This window comes from Saccostrea echinata, unplaced genomic scaffold (assembly GCF_033153115.1).
Source record: "Saccostrea echinata isolate AGI-Se365-2 ecotype Australia unplaced genomic scaffold, CSIRO_AGI_Sech_v1 ptg000033l, whole genome shotgun sequence".
NCBI classification, from domain to species: domain Eukaryota; kingdom Metazoa; phylum Mollusca; class Bivalvia; order Ostreida; family Ostreidae; genus Saccostrea; species Saccostrea echinata.
The window spans coordinates 33,206,814-33,222,034 of record NW_026889782.1 but is presented as its reverse complement, the minus strand read 5'-3'; the positions used below and the strand labels follow the sequence as shown (position 1 = coordinate 33,222,034).

Genomic DNA, 15,221 nt, shown 5'->3' with positions numbered 1-15,221 from the left:
TTATGTCAATTTTCTCTCTCACAATGCTTAAATATTGATTTCTGGGATTTTTTAGTCTAATCTTGTACCGTTTCAATTTTCTTGTTTGTAACATTAATGTCTGTTTGTCTGGAGAGAAAACAATTTTTTCAGCACTGGAAGAAAAAGCAGGTAAATATTTGACTGTTTCTTTTATAATACTGATTACGTATTCTACTTATACATGTACACAAATAACCAAGCTTTATTTTAGAGTGAACTCTTTTGACAATATTTTTTTTTTCATCTTTAAACAGAGCATAGATTTCAATTTACTCTGTCATGACATATTATATGCTGTGTTTATTGACAATAACTAGAGAATTTGTATTCAATGTTTAATATTTAATCTATTTCATCTACTTTCATTGTTAGGAATTAGATATACGAGAGTGGCCATTTGTGTTATTGTTTGCTTATTGGTCACCAGATAACAAAGAAGTTAAGGCACCTACCTTGATCACTTAGTTATCTGTAATTTACCTGCACTATTGTTCATGAATTAATCTTTAAATTGAGACCTGAATGAAGAAAGGCCTTCCCCGTCGCATTTTGCAGGAACTTCAAAGCCTCTTTCGGTAAGGATTCCCTAAAAAATCACGATTAATGTCGGGTAAATGACCGACAGTATCTAAATTAAGAAAATATAGAAAATAGAAATCTTTGAGTTCACATGAAACCGCTTATCCATTATTTGAAGATTTTTTCTTTGAAATCCATTACAATTCAACTTAAAGTATGCAACAGTTTGGATTTCTTTCCGAATCTAAAAAAAAGAATATTAGGAACTTAATACCAGTATGAAGCGTAAACAGGGTTAAAAAAGAACCCTTTAACAAACCGTGTCTGGGTATTTTGCAACATCTGTTTCAAATTTGGAAGTTTTACTGACTATAAGCGATGCGGGCCAATTGACAACTAAATTGTATGAAAAAAGCGTTGATTTCAGTTTTCCCCATCATTAACTTTATTTATGTAGTGATATCCCGCTATAACCAAATATGTGGTCTCAACTTTTCAAAAGTTCCTTGGGGTGTTTAAGTATCCATATCTGATTAAAGCCACTTCTAGAAAATGATGTCGTACTGTACACCTGAAGATTGTCCTTTACGTTAATATTTCCGTGAGGAGTAAAAAAAGAGGCTTGTTAGAACATTTACAAAAGTAATTGATTTTTAGGTCACCTGAGTCACTCAGGTGACCTATTGCTATCTGTTTTCGTCCGTCGTCGTGCGTCGTCCGTCGTCCGTCGTGCGTCGTGTGTTAACATTTGAACATTTTCAGCTTCTTCTCTGAAACCGCTGAACCAATTTCAGCCAATTTTAGCATATGGCATCTATGTATGAAGGGGAACGAAATTTGTGAATTTCATGGTCCCTGCCCCCCTGGGGCTTGAGGGGTGGGGCTAAAACCACCAAAATTAATGCAATCTTTAAAAATCTTCTTCTTTACTCCTGGACATCAAGCAGTCAAACTGTTGGCATGATTTTAATAAGCATTGAGCCCTCTACCAAAATTGTGAAATTCATGGCCCCAGGGTGAGGGGTTCTGGTGCTAGGGCGGGGCTATATAGATCCTATAGTGAAAGTGCATTATTTCTTTGAAAATCTTCTTCTCTACTCCTGGGTATTATTGAAACAAATTGAATACATAGTTATGATAAGCAAGGATGACTCTAAAAAATTGTGAAATTCATGGCCCCAGGGTGAGGGGTTCTGGTGCTAGGGTGGGGCTATATAGATCCTATAGTGAAAGTGCATTATTTCTTTGAAAATCTTCTTCTCTACTCCTGGGTATTATTGAAACATTTTGAATACATAGTAATGATAAGCAAGGGTGACTCTACCAAAATTGTGAATTTCATGGCCCCAGGGTCAAGAGTTCTGGTGAAAGGGGGGGGGGGGGCTCTATTGATTATATAACGAAAATGCAAAATTTCTTTGAAAATATTCTGGTTAAAAAGCAAGGAAGCTAAGTGTATAATTATAATGAGCAAGAGTGCTTCTTCGAGAGTAGTGAGTTTCATGACCCCTGGGTCAGATGTACTGGTGTAAGGGTGGGGCTCTTGATAATATAGTGAAAATGCATTAAATTCTATTAAATAATCCTGTCTGCTCCTTAGTGTTAAGCAGATAAACAAAATGATTACTTATGGTGAGCAAACTTCTGGTCCCAGGGTGAGAGGCTATGGTGTTTTTCAGTGGGGAGGGGGGTGGCTCTATTGATAATACACATGTATAGCGAATATTATTATAGTGAATCTGTAGTAAAAATGCATTATTTCTTTAAAAATCTTCTCTGCACCTGGGCATATCAGAGGCAAAAAGAGTAAAAGTTTTAATAAGGAAGGGTATTTTTACCAGATTTTTGAACATCTGGACCATTTGGTCAAGTGTTCTGGTCCTGGCCTGGGCTCTATTAATTTGTATTACACTGAGAGGAGTTATTCCCCTTTGCCATTTACTTTTGATAATTAAACACTGTAAATAATGTACTTGAAAGGTTAATAGAATAGGAGAATTATGCAAGAATTTTTATTGTATAATACAAAAAGTACTTTCTTAGTTTTAATGATCAGGTAGACTTGTAAGTAATAGATAAATAAAAATGAGACAAAAATAACTTGTCTTACTAAATGTTCATCAAAGACCAAGAGAGGCCAATGTAAGAAATTTCAACAAGGAATTAAAATAGTACAGAGGCACTGATAGTTTGTTAATATATTGTATGGTGAGAGTGAGATCCTAATTTATGAACTGTTAATGAATACTAGACTAATTTTTTTGTAGATATTGATCACCCTATTTTTCTTGCTTTTGGACGACAAAGGTTCACCTTTGAGTTCATTTTATACTCTGTGGATTCTCTAAATTGTTGTATTATACTCAGGTGACCGTTAAGGCCCTTGGGCCTCTTGTTTTAAATTGCATTTAAATCAAGACGCCTATATTTAAAAAAGTGTTCTAAAAAATTTAAGTAAAATCTTTCAAAATGTTCATAAGCTTAACAGAAGAAACGTTTAATATGTAATAAAAAACAATAAATGTTCCATTCTGTTAGTTGGACCTGCAATAGTAAATAATGCTCATATCTATGTTATTAATTTTAAATTCAGCAAAATCGAAATCAAACCAATATTAAAATTATAAACAGCTAGCCAATCATTTAGCAGTAATATTGATTATGGTTTATAATGTGCAGCCGCAGAACCATACTGCAAATTCTTTCAGGAACCTATTGACTAATTCTACACAAAAAGTGTAATATGAAAAATCTGTTGGTTACCTGTTTCATTGGTATCTTCTTTGCTATATCCGAAGCTGACATTGTTTCCCGAAAATACACACCAAAACTGGAATTTCATAATAAAATATCAAATAAAGAACTTCTGGGTGAAAACAACTCTCAATCGTTGATAGAGTGTTCTGCGAAGTGTCAAAGGGTGTGTGGTATCTTTGGATTTAAAGGTGATTTAAAGAAGTGTCGAACCCATAAAAAGATAAATATGTCCGAAATGTCCGATACGGCCGGGAATTGGCGATACTATTTTCATGACTGTATGTATTATTATTATTATTATTATTTTATTCTGGTTTGACACACCTTAAAAAACTTTATAATGTTCATTTTGCACAATTTTCAGGTTGAAGAGGTCCGTGTGTATTTATACTGCTTGTGTATTTAGCTTGATTAATTTAAAAAAAAAACTAGCTTATCTTCTTTGATCATTTTTATTCCAGGTCAAAATTAATTTATATGATATTCCTGCGTCATTATTTCTTCTATTTTGAGTACGATTTATATATTTGTTTGGCTTGCAATAATATCCTTATCTTTACATTCCTTTAAAATTTACACGGGACAAACTTTGATAGAAATACAAAGTATAAAGTTTATCCCGTACATATATCATACTGAGCCACTAGAAAATTATTGTTGGGAATCAACTTGAAGTGCAAATTCACAAATTAATAATAGATTACTAACATACGGAAGCGTATTAGGGCCATTTTGGCACTTTATTTTTTTTAATTTCTACACTTTAATCCGTAAAATTTACACTTTAATGTGCAAAATTTACAGTTTAATCCGTAAATTTTACACTTTAGTCTTTAAATTTTACACTTTAATCTGTAAATGTTACAGATTAAAGTGTAAAATTTACACATAAATCTGTAAAAATAACACTTTAGTGTGTAAACTTTACACTTTATCGTGTAAAATTTACACTTTAATCTGTAAAATTTACACTTTAATCTGTAAAATTTACACTTTAATCTGTAAAATTTACACTTTAATCTATAAAATTTACACTTCAATCTGTAAAATTTACACTTCAATCTGTAAAATTTACACTTTAATCTGTAAAATTTACACTTTAATCTGTAAAATGTACACTTTAATTTGTACATTTTACACATTAAACAGAAAAACTTGTTCTGTAATCTGTAATAATCGAACGGTCGTTTCATTGTGTTATACCTATGACATTTGAAAAATAGTATAAAAGTGAGATGTTCACAAGTGTTTGCATAAAAGTTTATACATGTATACATGATAAGTAAGGATGGGCGATTTGCCCATGGGCCTCGTAATTTTCCCCAGCAAAATCTCGGGAATCTGCTTTCAATCCAGTATATTTCTTTAGTACTATAGTAAAGAGCAACGAACAGTAAAATATATATCTCAGATATTTTTTGTCTTCTCATTTGCAGTTAAGATTGATATACAAGTTTATGAGTCTATGATCATGATGTAAAATACAACAGTTAAAATTACGGTCATTATAGAACTTAACAATAAAGAAAAATCATTTAATCAAAGGACACTAATTTCTATCCTGTTCCAAATTAATATAAACTCATATACTTTAATTATTTATGCATGTATATACTTTAATAATTAATACATTAATTGGTTATTTAAAAATTTTCAATTCAATAGGTAATTCAATTGTTGCCCGTAATACATGTAAAATGTAATTCAATTAATGCTATCAACAATTGAACTGCTGAGCGCATCAAATGAATTTGGGTACAATGATATCAATATCATATTCATTGATCAATGAGAAGATATGTGTGTTTGATTTGCTCTTCACTGCCACAGAATTTATAATTCTTTCAAATATTCTATGAAAGTCTTACTTATATCAGTCATACTAGATTTCTTATTATTTATATTATATCCATACATATAATATCTGATAGTACTAAAGTTCCACTTTATTGTTAATAAGAAATCAAAATTAAAATTTATCATGCAGGATTCATGATCTGTTGGCTTTAAAGCGTGTAGCTTAAGATGTATGAAATTGTCAAATTGGTTATGTGATTTAAACAGATGAAAGTGTAAATTATACAGATTAAAGAGTAAAATTTACAGATTATAGTGTAAATTTTACAGATTAAAGTGTAAAATTTACAGATTAAAGTTTAAAATTTACAGATTAATGTGTGGAAAATGAAAAAAAAAAAGAAAAAGAAAAAAAAAAGAAAATAGAAAGTTCCAAGTGGCACTAATACGCTTCCGTACTAACAAATATGTGACTTATATTTACGCATAAATTCAAGTGTGTGAGTCACAACTTTAATTATACTATGATTGATTAGGTGCAGTTTGACAAATTATAATATCTGAGAATAAAAAAATAAATGTTCTGAACATTTTTTTAAGCATTTAGATCATATTTATTTCCTTAGTTTTTTCCTTTGTGCTTCAATCAAGGTATACAAATCATACATTCAATTATTTTTTACGCACAACATGAAATGGAATACCAATTTTTTTTTATAAAATCAATTTGCCGAGTCACGGGATGTGATTTTTTTAAAAAAAAAAATTATATCCAGTAAGTGTTCCAGAAAGCCTCTTTATTTTGTCCTTACGAAATATAAACAGTAACGAAGGAGAAAATTCAGGATAACTGTACATCATATTAAAGAAGTAGTATTAATAGTAAATTAAATATTACGAAAAACATTTAGCAAAATTGAATTTGCAAAATGTATCAAACTCAAATGCATCAAAACGTACGGCTTTTGAAAATTTAGTCAAACACTATGAATTAAAGATCCGTATCTTTGACATCATAGACAACTGCTTCTTCAATAAAATTGGAACTCGTAAATTTACATACCTTTTCATTGGTCATATTAAAACAATATTTTGTTAATAAATCATATTAATTTTACACATATTTACTCCAAAATTGATATGAGATAATGGTGTCTCAGTTTTTCATTGACAATATTATTATAATTTTTCACATCAGGTCTTCCCATTGGTGCTTATTGTGCTTCGTCAATAGCAAACCTGTTTTTTGTTATTTATATGAAGGAAAATTTATTTAAAATGTAAACTGTGACGATAACGATCATCGATCGATCAAATTTCTGTATGAAAAGAACAAGTCTCCTGTCGTGACATTTAATTCGACCGTTATCTACATCGTCGATGCTTTATCAATTAAATCAATTAACAATCTTGGGCGGATACAGGATTTGTGATTAGGGGGGGGGGGGCGTGGATAACTTCGTTCAGGCAGGGGGTCTGGGGGCCGCCTTAAGGCCCCGAGTGGGTCCAGGGCTAAGCCCCCGGAAGCTCCTGGGTTTTCGTGAATTTTAAGAGTAAAACCAGACACAAAAATAGTGGTATTGATTAGTTATGTACACTACGATATTTCACTTTTTAAAAGAAAAAAACCGCATACACACACACACACACACAAACAAACCAAAAAACAACTAACAAACAAGATCAGATTTTAAAAATAGCATTTTACCTAGATATACAAGAAGTCACAAAAATCAGAATGTTTTGCAAAGTACCGTGGTGTAATTTCGACCGATTATTTTTTTTTACATTTAGATTTGTTCAAGTATGTCACTGCGTATTACATGTATTACGCTCAACTTTTACTGGATCCATTTTCCTTCGGAATACCTTTTATTGTTCAGATTACATTGTATTATTGTATGTATTATTCGTCATGATATAAAATAAATGTGTTCGATTTACAAGACATGCATGTTGGGTAACTTCGACCGCACACGGGGTATTTTCGATCGATGTGCAAATATAAACGAAATTATTCGCGTCACCTAATTTATATATATATATATATATATATATATATATATATATATATATATATATATATATATATATATATATATATATATATATATATATATATATATATTGATTTAAATTATTCTGTTGTAAAACATAAAAGATTGTGAAAAAATGCTGACAAAAAAAAGAAGTAACTTTCAAAATGTACCTAATTTGAAGACATGAAGTGCACCAGGTGCCCAGAGACTGATTTACCGATTTGTCAAGGCATGCTACAAATGTATATATATGCGCAGGCATCTAAACCGCATGTAAACAGAACAGATGATTTTTTCACTGTTATAGAACTAGTTTCTAGGGAGTATTCTTGTACATAATACCTATCCTAATATTTTTTAATACGGACGGTCGTCATGATTTTTTTCTGGTAACAAGTAGAATTGCTTCTTTTTTATTGGTCGAACTGAGTTACCTGCTGACGCCGTATTCATGCATGGGTAACTTCGGCCGATTTCTGTTCAGCTGATTTGCATTTTATTTGTAAAAACTAAATATTATAAATTAAAAAGGTATGAATTTAAGTTACAAAATTAAACATAGTTGATAAATTTCACGCCAGGGATATCCACTGTGTCTTTCTATATATACAAGATATTTTCAGAGGTGATAAACTGATAATTCCCCGCAATGGTTTTAAAATACTCGTCCGTAATTTTTCAGGCGATAAAGTTTCTTCTTGGATGTAATTTTCCAGTGAAGAAATAAATTTCGCCTTTTATTATCGACATTGATTTGTAAATGAAAAATGCATTTTCTTTCTGCATAACATACATGTAGATGTATGTACACTATAATGTGTTATAAACAAATTATTTTAAGGTATTTACGAACGGTCGAAATTAACCAGGTGGTCGAAGTTACACCATCCTAACCTATATCCTGACGTTAAATTCCATTTAGGCCTATATGGAAAGATTATGAGATGTGTAATAAAAAAAGTCTTGTATCTATGTAAGTAAATTACTGCATAGTTACACCATTTGATAAATAAATACATCAATCAGTAGACGGGTTTGTAACGTAGACCGTCTGATTTTAAATTCATTTATTTACCTTCGACCAGCCTTTAAATATTGCAGTATTTTTCCTTGCATCATGATAGGAAATATTGACAAGTGCAGTCTACCCTTCAAACGAAATCGGGAGACGTTTTCCGGTTTGAATAATTATGAGATAATATTCATAGCCATGGGAATGCAAGGTTTTCAGACTTGATTTTTAAGAAAACCGATACTTGGTCATTAACTAAAATTACTATTTTTTAATTGACCATTAATTATAAAACCAAAATATGGCATTATCAATATTAGTCATGTCATACTTTGAAAATTTTAGGGGGGGTGCGCCCCCCACGCCCCCCTTAAATCCGCCAGTGACAATGTTATTTTCATTCGAACATTGATTCGATATATCTCATAAAAATCAAAACGAAAGACAGCATAGGCTTTGAAACGTCTTTTTATAGCTGGATTTTCATAGGAGAAAGACATTAATGACAAATTAACAACTAAGCTTCATGATTAACATTATGCCTTCAACATTCCGATTTTCAACTCTCCTTATATGATTCCACTACCAACTGCGAATGGAGTTTATGTCTTTCTGATGATTTCAAACGCAAGAGAATGTTTCTTCGTACCACAAATTTCTAAAATGTTGCAAGCTAATGACAAATAAATTGATGATACAAGGAAAAGGACAGAAATCTCATTTAGCAAATTCTATGGTCGATACGATGATCTTAGTTGCAAACACAATCCGTCGTTAGGCTGAATGTTGACAGATTTCTACAGATTATTAGGTCATTATTTCAGCAATTATTTGATTAAGGATTTTCTCGTTTATCCGATCATGACAAGGAGCACACGGCGAATGTGACGGTCGCCTGAAAATATTTTCTTTTCCATGGCACCAGATCCAATTTCTGTTCTAGCGGTCCCTGCTGGCTATGATCACAATTTGTTCTGTTTAACTGAACTTTTGAATATAATCATTGTTCGTTTTTTTCACACGTCATACTTCATTTCAGTTGAAAGGCAATATTGTCAATCATTATATCTTATTGATGAGTGACATAAGTTTTGTTTAAATGTTCAGAATCAGCATCTGAGGCAGACGTTCGTCATATTGATTTAGTATTAAAATGTTTGTACTGAAATTTAAAATTACTCTTTACTAATGTATTAATTAACGCATTTGAATAATTGTGTATGAAACTCTTTACTAATATATTAATTAACGCATTTGAATAATTGTGTATGAAACTGAAAAAAATTTGGAAAATAAAAATAGTTAACAACATTCTACACTGCATTTCAAAGTCCAGCCCCAGCAATTTATCAATTTATCAGGGTTTATCTTGTAGGTACCTTGTACCTTTTTATTTCTTATACATTTATATAAAATTCAATTTTGGTATTCTTTCCCTCTGTTTCAGTTATCCCTATTGATTGTAAAGACCTTCGTGCAGATGGTCACACTAGTTCAGGTGTGTATGAAATCTATCCCTATGGCACCATTACCAGTCCTATCAGAGTTTACTGTGATATGGAGACAATGGACGGAGGATGGACGGTATTTTGTTTATTTATCAATCTAAAACAGAAAAAACAAAGAAACACATAAAAAAGTCGCTGTTTGTCGTGTAAATTGGAATCTGTGATTCATGGTTAAAGAGATTTTTTAAAAGACAGGAAGCATATTCCGACTTTTAATATAAACACTCATCATACAAATGCTCGTCAAATAATAACTTGATAAATGCATCATTGAAGGCAATCCAAAAAAGAGTTAATGGCACTCTGAGCTTTGAGAGGACATGGACGGACTATAAGAATGGTTTTGGTACACCGGAACAGGATGCCTGGATTGGCAAGTTTACATCTTATTAAAACTGGATCTTGAATTCATTTTCATACTTGGCAAACGATAGAAAATACTAACTTCAATTTTGAAAACGATTTCCAAGTATTGAGTAATACGTGTTCGTCGATATTTATTGAACATGAGTTATTGCAATAATCAATGAAAGTTTTATAAGAAAAAAAAAACGAGTGTGAGCAAGAGATAAAAGAAAATTCACATAGCCAGTCTTATTCAATGACATCCTTTAACTAAAATTTATAATTTTTCCTTGGAGTTTAATTACTTAAAGGTGAAAAAAAAGAAAGAAATTGGATTGTAATATGCAAGTCATTTAATTTCAATTTGCTTTAATACAGGAAATGATATAATCCATCAGTTAACAAAAGGAAATGACACATCCCTCTATGTTTCCATCACAGTACAGGATGGTAGGAAACTGTATCAGTTGTACGACAAATTCTCAGTTTCCAATGAAGCAGAAAATTACAAACTCTTTCTGGCGGGAAATCTAAAGGGAACCTTAGGTACGTTATAGGTAAAAACATAAGAGAGAAAGGAAGAGAAAGACTGTGTGTGCAGAGAGAGAGAGAGAGAGAGAGAGAGAGAGAGAGAGAGAGAGGAAAACAGGGGGAATAGAGAGAGAGAGATGAAGCGGAGAGAGAGGGGGAGAGAGTAAGAGAAATAAAGAGAGAGAGAGAGAGAGAGAGAGAGAGAGAGAGAGAGAGAGATTCATTCACAGAAAAAATTACATTTCAAACCGCGATGCAGGAGGATGTCAACTTTATCAGGGCCGTTTGAAAGGTCATTTGCAGTAAATATTATATATCACTTTTACATTTTCTATATTTTTATATCTTAAAGTGGCTCAACGTTGGTGTACTATTTGACACGACATCACTTTAGAATATATATTCCATTTGTATTATATTGTTTTCTTTAGTTTATCAATGGGCTGTTGTCAATCAAATAAATGGAAATGATCTTTACAGGATAAATTTATTCCAGTGTTATTGAAAATCAAGAAATTATCGGAATTAATGGCTGTGTAATATTTATTTCCTTTGTTATAGGTGACAGAATGCTAGATACTGGAGATCCTCGATTTAATCTCTCTGGGACGTACTTTAGTACGTTAGATAGAGACAATGACAAGTGGAGCGGAGTAAGCTGTGCTGCTTACCAAAAAGGAGGTTGGTGGTCAAGTGAATGTCATAGCGCCTTTCTTAATGGTCCCTGGACCTCGAACTGGTGGGCTCCATGGCCTCCTACAGTAACATCCGGGGCATCTGTGACAGGGACGATGATGCTGATTAAACGTCACTAGGTATGTCATTCATTCTTAATGTATATTATTTATTGCAGAATATTTTCATGAAAAATTAAGTGAATATGATTTATTTTATATATTCCGTGGTCGGGATTTTCTCTAAAATACTATTTCACCTGTTTATGATTTACAGATGAAGATTTAGAAAAAGGGGAGTTGTACGAACTGATTTCCATGGGACTTTTCTCTGGACAATTAACGATGTTAAATCTATTGTGACAACATATTACTTTTGCTACTATGTTAATGACTGTTGTGTCTGTTATCGATTGATTTAGAATCAAGTACAGGACAAGTGTTTTTTTTTTTAGATTAACAAAAATTAATATTTTTTTATATTAGCTTAATTCTATGAAAATTATGTTTGAATAAAATTAAAACTAGAAAGATTTTGGTATTATTTTCAAAATAGTCCACATTCAGATTCTTGCGCGTATATATAGGATCTCCCATGATTTGTAGTTGGATATGATTTTTATCCAACGAGTTGTGTGTTTTTTATCCCCGAGCCTTGGCGAGGGGATAAAAACACACAACGAGTTGGATAAAAGTCATATCCAACTACAAATCATGGGAGATTCTTTTTATCCCATGTTTAATACTTCACAACCAATGTTTTACACTGTTTTATATAGATCTCCACTTTATTTTACTTCATCGCGCTAACGCAAAAACCATTGTGACGTCACAACTGTGGATTATGAAAAATTTATCCAATGAGTCATATCCACGGGATAAAGGGGTAAACATGGGATAAATATAGGATCTCCCTTGATTTGTAGTTGGATATGATTTTTATCCAACGAGTTGTGTGTTTTTTTTATCCCCGAGCCTTGGCGAGGGGTTAAAAACACACAACGAGTTGGATAAAAGTCATATCCAACTACAAATCATGGAAGATTCTTTTTATCCCATGTTTAATACTTCACAACCAATGTTTTACACTGTTTTATATAGGACTCCACTTTATTTTTCTTCATCGCGCTAACGCAAAAACCATTGTGACGTCACAACTGTGGATTATGAAAAATTTATCCAATGAATCATATCCACGGGATAAAGGGGTAAACATGGGATAAAATTATATATTAGAGACCGAAACACCAAAAAGCTTTATATTGCATAATTACGTTATTTTTTGTCCTGAGAACAATATGTCTCTGATATAGAGTAAACCATTTTCTTAGAACTTTTCGACAAACCATCTTGAATGTATTAACATCATCTTATGTTACAATATTGTACACAATTCCGATCGATGAATTATTTCTACCCTTTGGATTGTGATTAATTCCTAATCAAGGAACCATGTTGTTTCACTAATCCACGTGTAGTAATTTAGTTCTACCTTAAAGACAACGATTATATCCCTATCCTTGATTTTTGGTCTCCCCCACAGGCACCATGTTTTATCCATGTCCTATTGACTATTTGTACCTATACTCCTTCTCCAGTGACCAAATCTCGCCCTTTGTGGCTATATTCTTACTTCAGGAAGTGGGCCTTCTCCCTTCTTAAAATCTATCCTATTGACTATTTGTACCTATACTCCTTCTCCAGTGACCAAATCTCGCCCTTTGTGGCTATATTCTTACTTCAGGAAGTGGGCCTTCTCCCTTCTTAAAATGTATCCTTACCCCACATATTATGATTTATTCCTACCAATTGACCATAGAATACCTGTTGTAGTTTTATCATTAAAAAACTCATTAACCAGGATATATCCTTAGCAATCTAAAGATATGATTTATTGATAAACCCCTTACCACGCAGATATTTTAAAGCTACATCCAGATATCTAACGTGACTGTACAATATGAAATCATAGTAAGCTATATGATGTAAACTTTAGAGATAAAGATTTCTTAACTCTTTCGCTGCACACGTAAATGTTCGAATGGCCAAAAATGTAACGTCATAGGTACATGGCGTTACAATAGGTGTGACGTTATTAACAAGAGGCTTATGGACAACATCACTCACCTGAGAACACTGGCTAGGAAGAAGCAGAAATCAGTTCAGTATTGAAAAGTTTTATGTGGGGAACCTAAATTTACACTACCTCATGATGCTTCTATATCAATATTACTAATCATGGCTTTGCTGTCCTAAAACAGAAGAATTTTAAAGATATTTTTCCTGTGTATCCTGTGTATGTAAAATTCTCATTGCTCAACTCTACCCACGTAAATTTGAACAAATTTGAATCTATACTACCTGAGGATGCTTCTATAATAATAACACTAATCATGGCTTTGCAGTTCTTGAGCAAAAGATTTTTTTCAAGATAATTTCTATATATTCTTATGTAAAACTTTGATCCTCTGTTGTGCCCCCAAATCCCTGAGGGGTCATTATTTGAACAAACTTGATTCTACAATATCTAAGGATGCTTCTGTATAAATATGACTTATAGTGGTTTAGTTGTTCTTGAGAAGGAGATTTTTAAAGATATTTCCTATATATTCCTATGGTAAACATTGACCCCCCTATTGTGGCCCTGCCCTATCCCCAGGGGGTCATGATTGGAACAAACTTGAATCTACACTACCTGAGGATACTTCTGTAATGATATGACTAATCATGGTTTTGGTGTTCTCAAGAAGAAGATTTTTAAAGACATTTCTTATATATTCCTATGTAAAGCTTGGACCCCCTCTTGTGCCCCCCCCCTACCCCCGGGGTTATGATATGGACAAATTTGAGTCTAGATTATATAATGAAGCATTCACATAAGTTTCATCTTTTCTTGCCAAGTGGTTATTGAGAAGATTTTTAAAAGATGCCACGTAATTTTTACGAATTCTTAATTATCTCCCCTTGAAAGAGGGCGTAGCACTACCTATGAACAAACTTGAATCCCCTTCACTCAAGGATGCTTTATGGCAAGTTTGGTTGAAATTGGCCCGGTGATTCTTGAGAAGAAGTCGAAAATGTGAAAAGTCTACATACGCCAGACAACAGAGGGACGCCGGACCGGCAATCAGATTTTGGAACGCAGTTCGCAATTCGCAATTCGCAATTCAATGTGAACTGCATTCCAGAACGCAGTTCGCAATTCAAAATTTAAACATAAGTCACGGAGTCTGAGATTTTGAGGGTAGGGTACTAGTGGTCAGTTACCACTTCTATGAAAAAATGGTGATGGTACCATCTCTAGTTTCCGAGATATAGAACTCCAGTTTTTAAGCCTACTATATAATACCATATGAATAAACATCGGGCTCGGGCACATCGAAGTCCCCTATCCCAAGGTCTGAAATTTTGAGGGTAGGGTACTAGTGGTCAGTTACCACTTCTATGAAAAAATGGTGATGGTACCATCTCTAGTTTCCGAGATATAGAACTCCAGTTTTTAAGCCTACTATATAATACCATATGAATAAAACATCGGGCTCGGGCACATCGAAGTCCCCTATCCCAAGGTCTGAAATTTTGAGGGTAGGGTACTAGTGGTCAGTTTCCACTTCTATGAAAAAATGGTGATGGTACCATCTCTAGTTTCCGAGATATAGAACTCCAGTTTTTAAGCCTACTATATAATACCATATGAATAAACATCGGGCTCGGGCACATCGAAGTCCCCTGTCCCGGGGTCTGAGATTTTGAGGGTAGGGTACTAGTGGTCAGTTACCACTTCTATGAAAAAATGGTGATGGTGCCATCTCTAGTTTCCGAGATATAGAACTCCAGTTTTTAAGCCTACTATATAATACCATATGAATAAACATCGGGCTCGGGCACATCGAAGTCCCCTGTCCCGGGGTCTGAGATTTTGAGGGTAGGGTACTAGTGGTCAGTTACCACTTCTATGAAAAAATGGTGATGGTACCATCTCTAGTTTCCGAGATATAGAACTCCAGTTTTTAAACCT

At 33.1% G+C, this 15,221-nt stretch overlaps 1 protein-coding gene across 1 annotated transcript; it reads left to right on the top strand.

Moving 5' to 3' along the window:
- Positions 1-7,588: 7,588 nt before the first annotated feature.
- On the top strand, positions 7,589-11,566 carry LOC133198451 (fibroleukin-like). Its single transcript, XM_061334543.1, has 6 exons — positions 7,589-7,592; positions 9,593-9,729; positions 9,930-10,026; positions 10,377-10,544; positions 11,091-11,210; positions 11,481-11,566. The coding sequence occupies exons 1-6, from the start codon at positions 7,589-7,591 to the stop codon at positions 11,564-11,566; spliced, it is 612 nt and encodes a 203-aa protein (XP_061190527.1).
- The last annotated feature ends 3,655 nt before the right edge of the window (positions 11,567-15,221 follow it).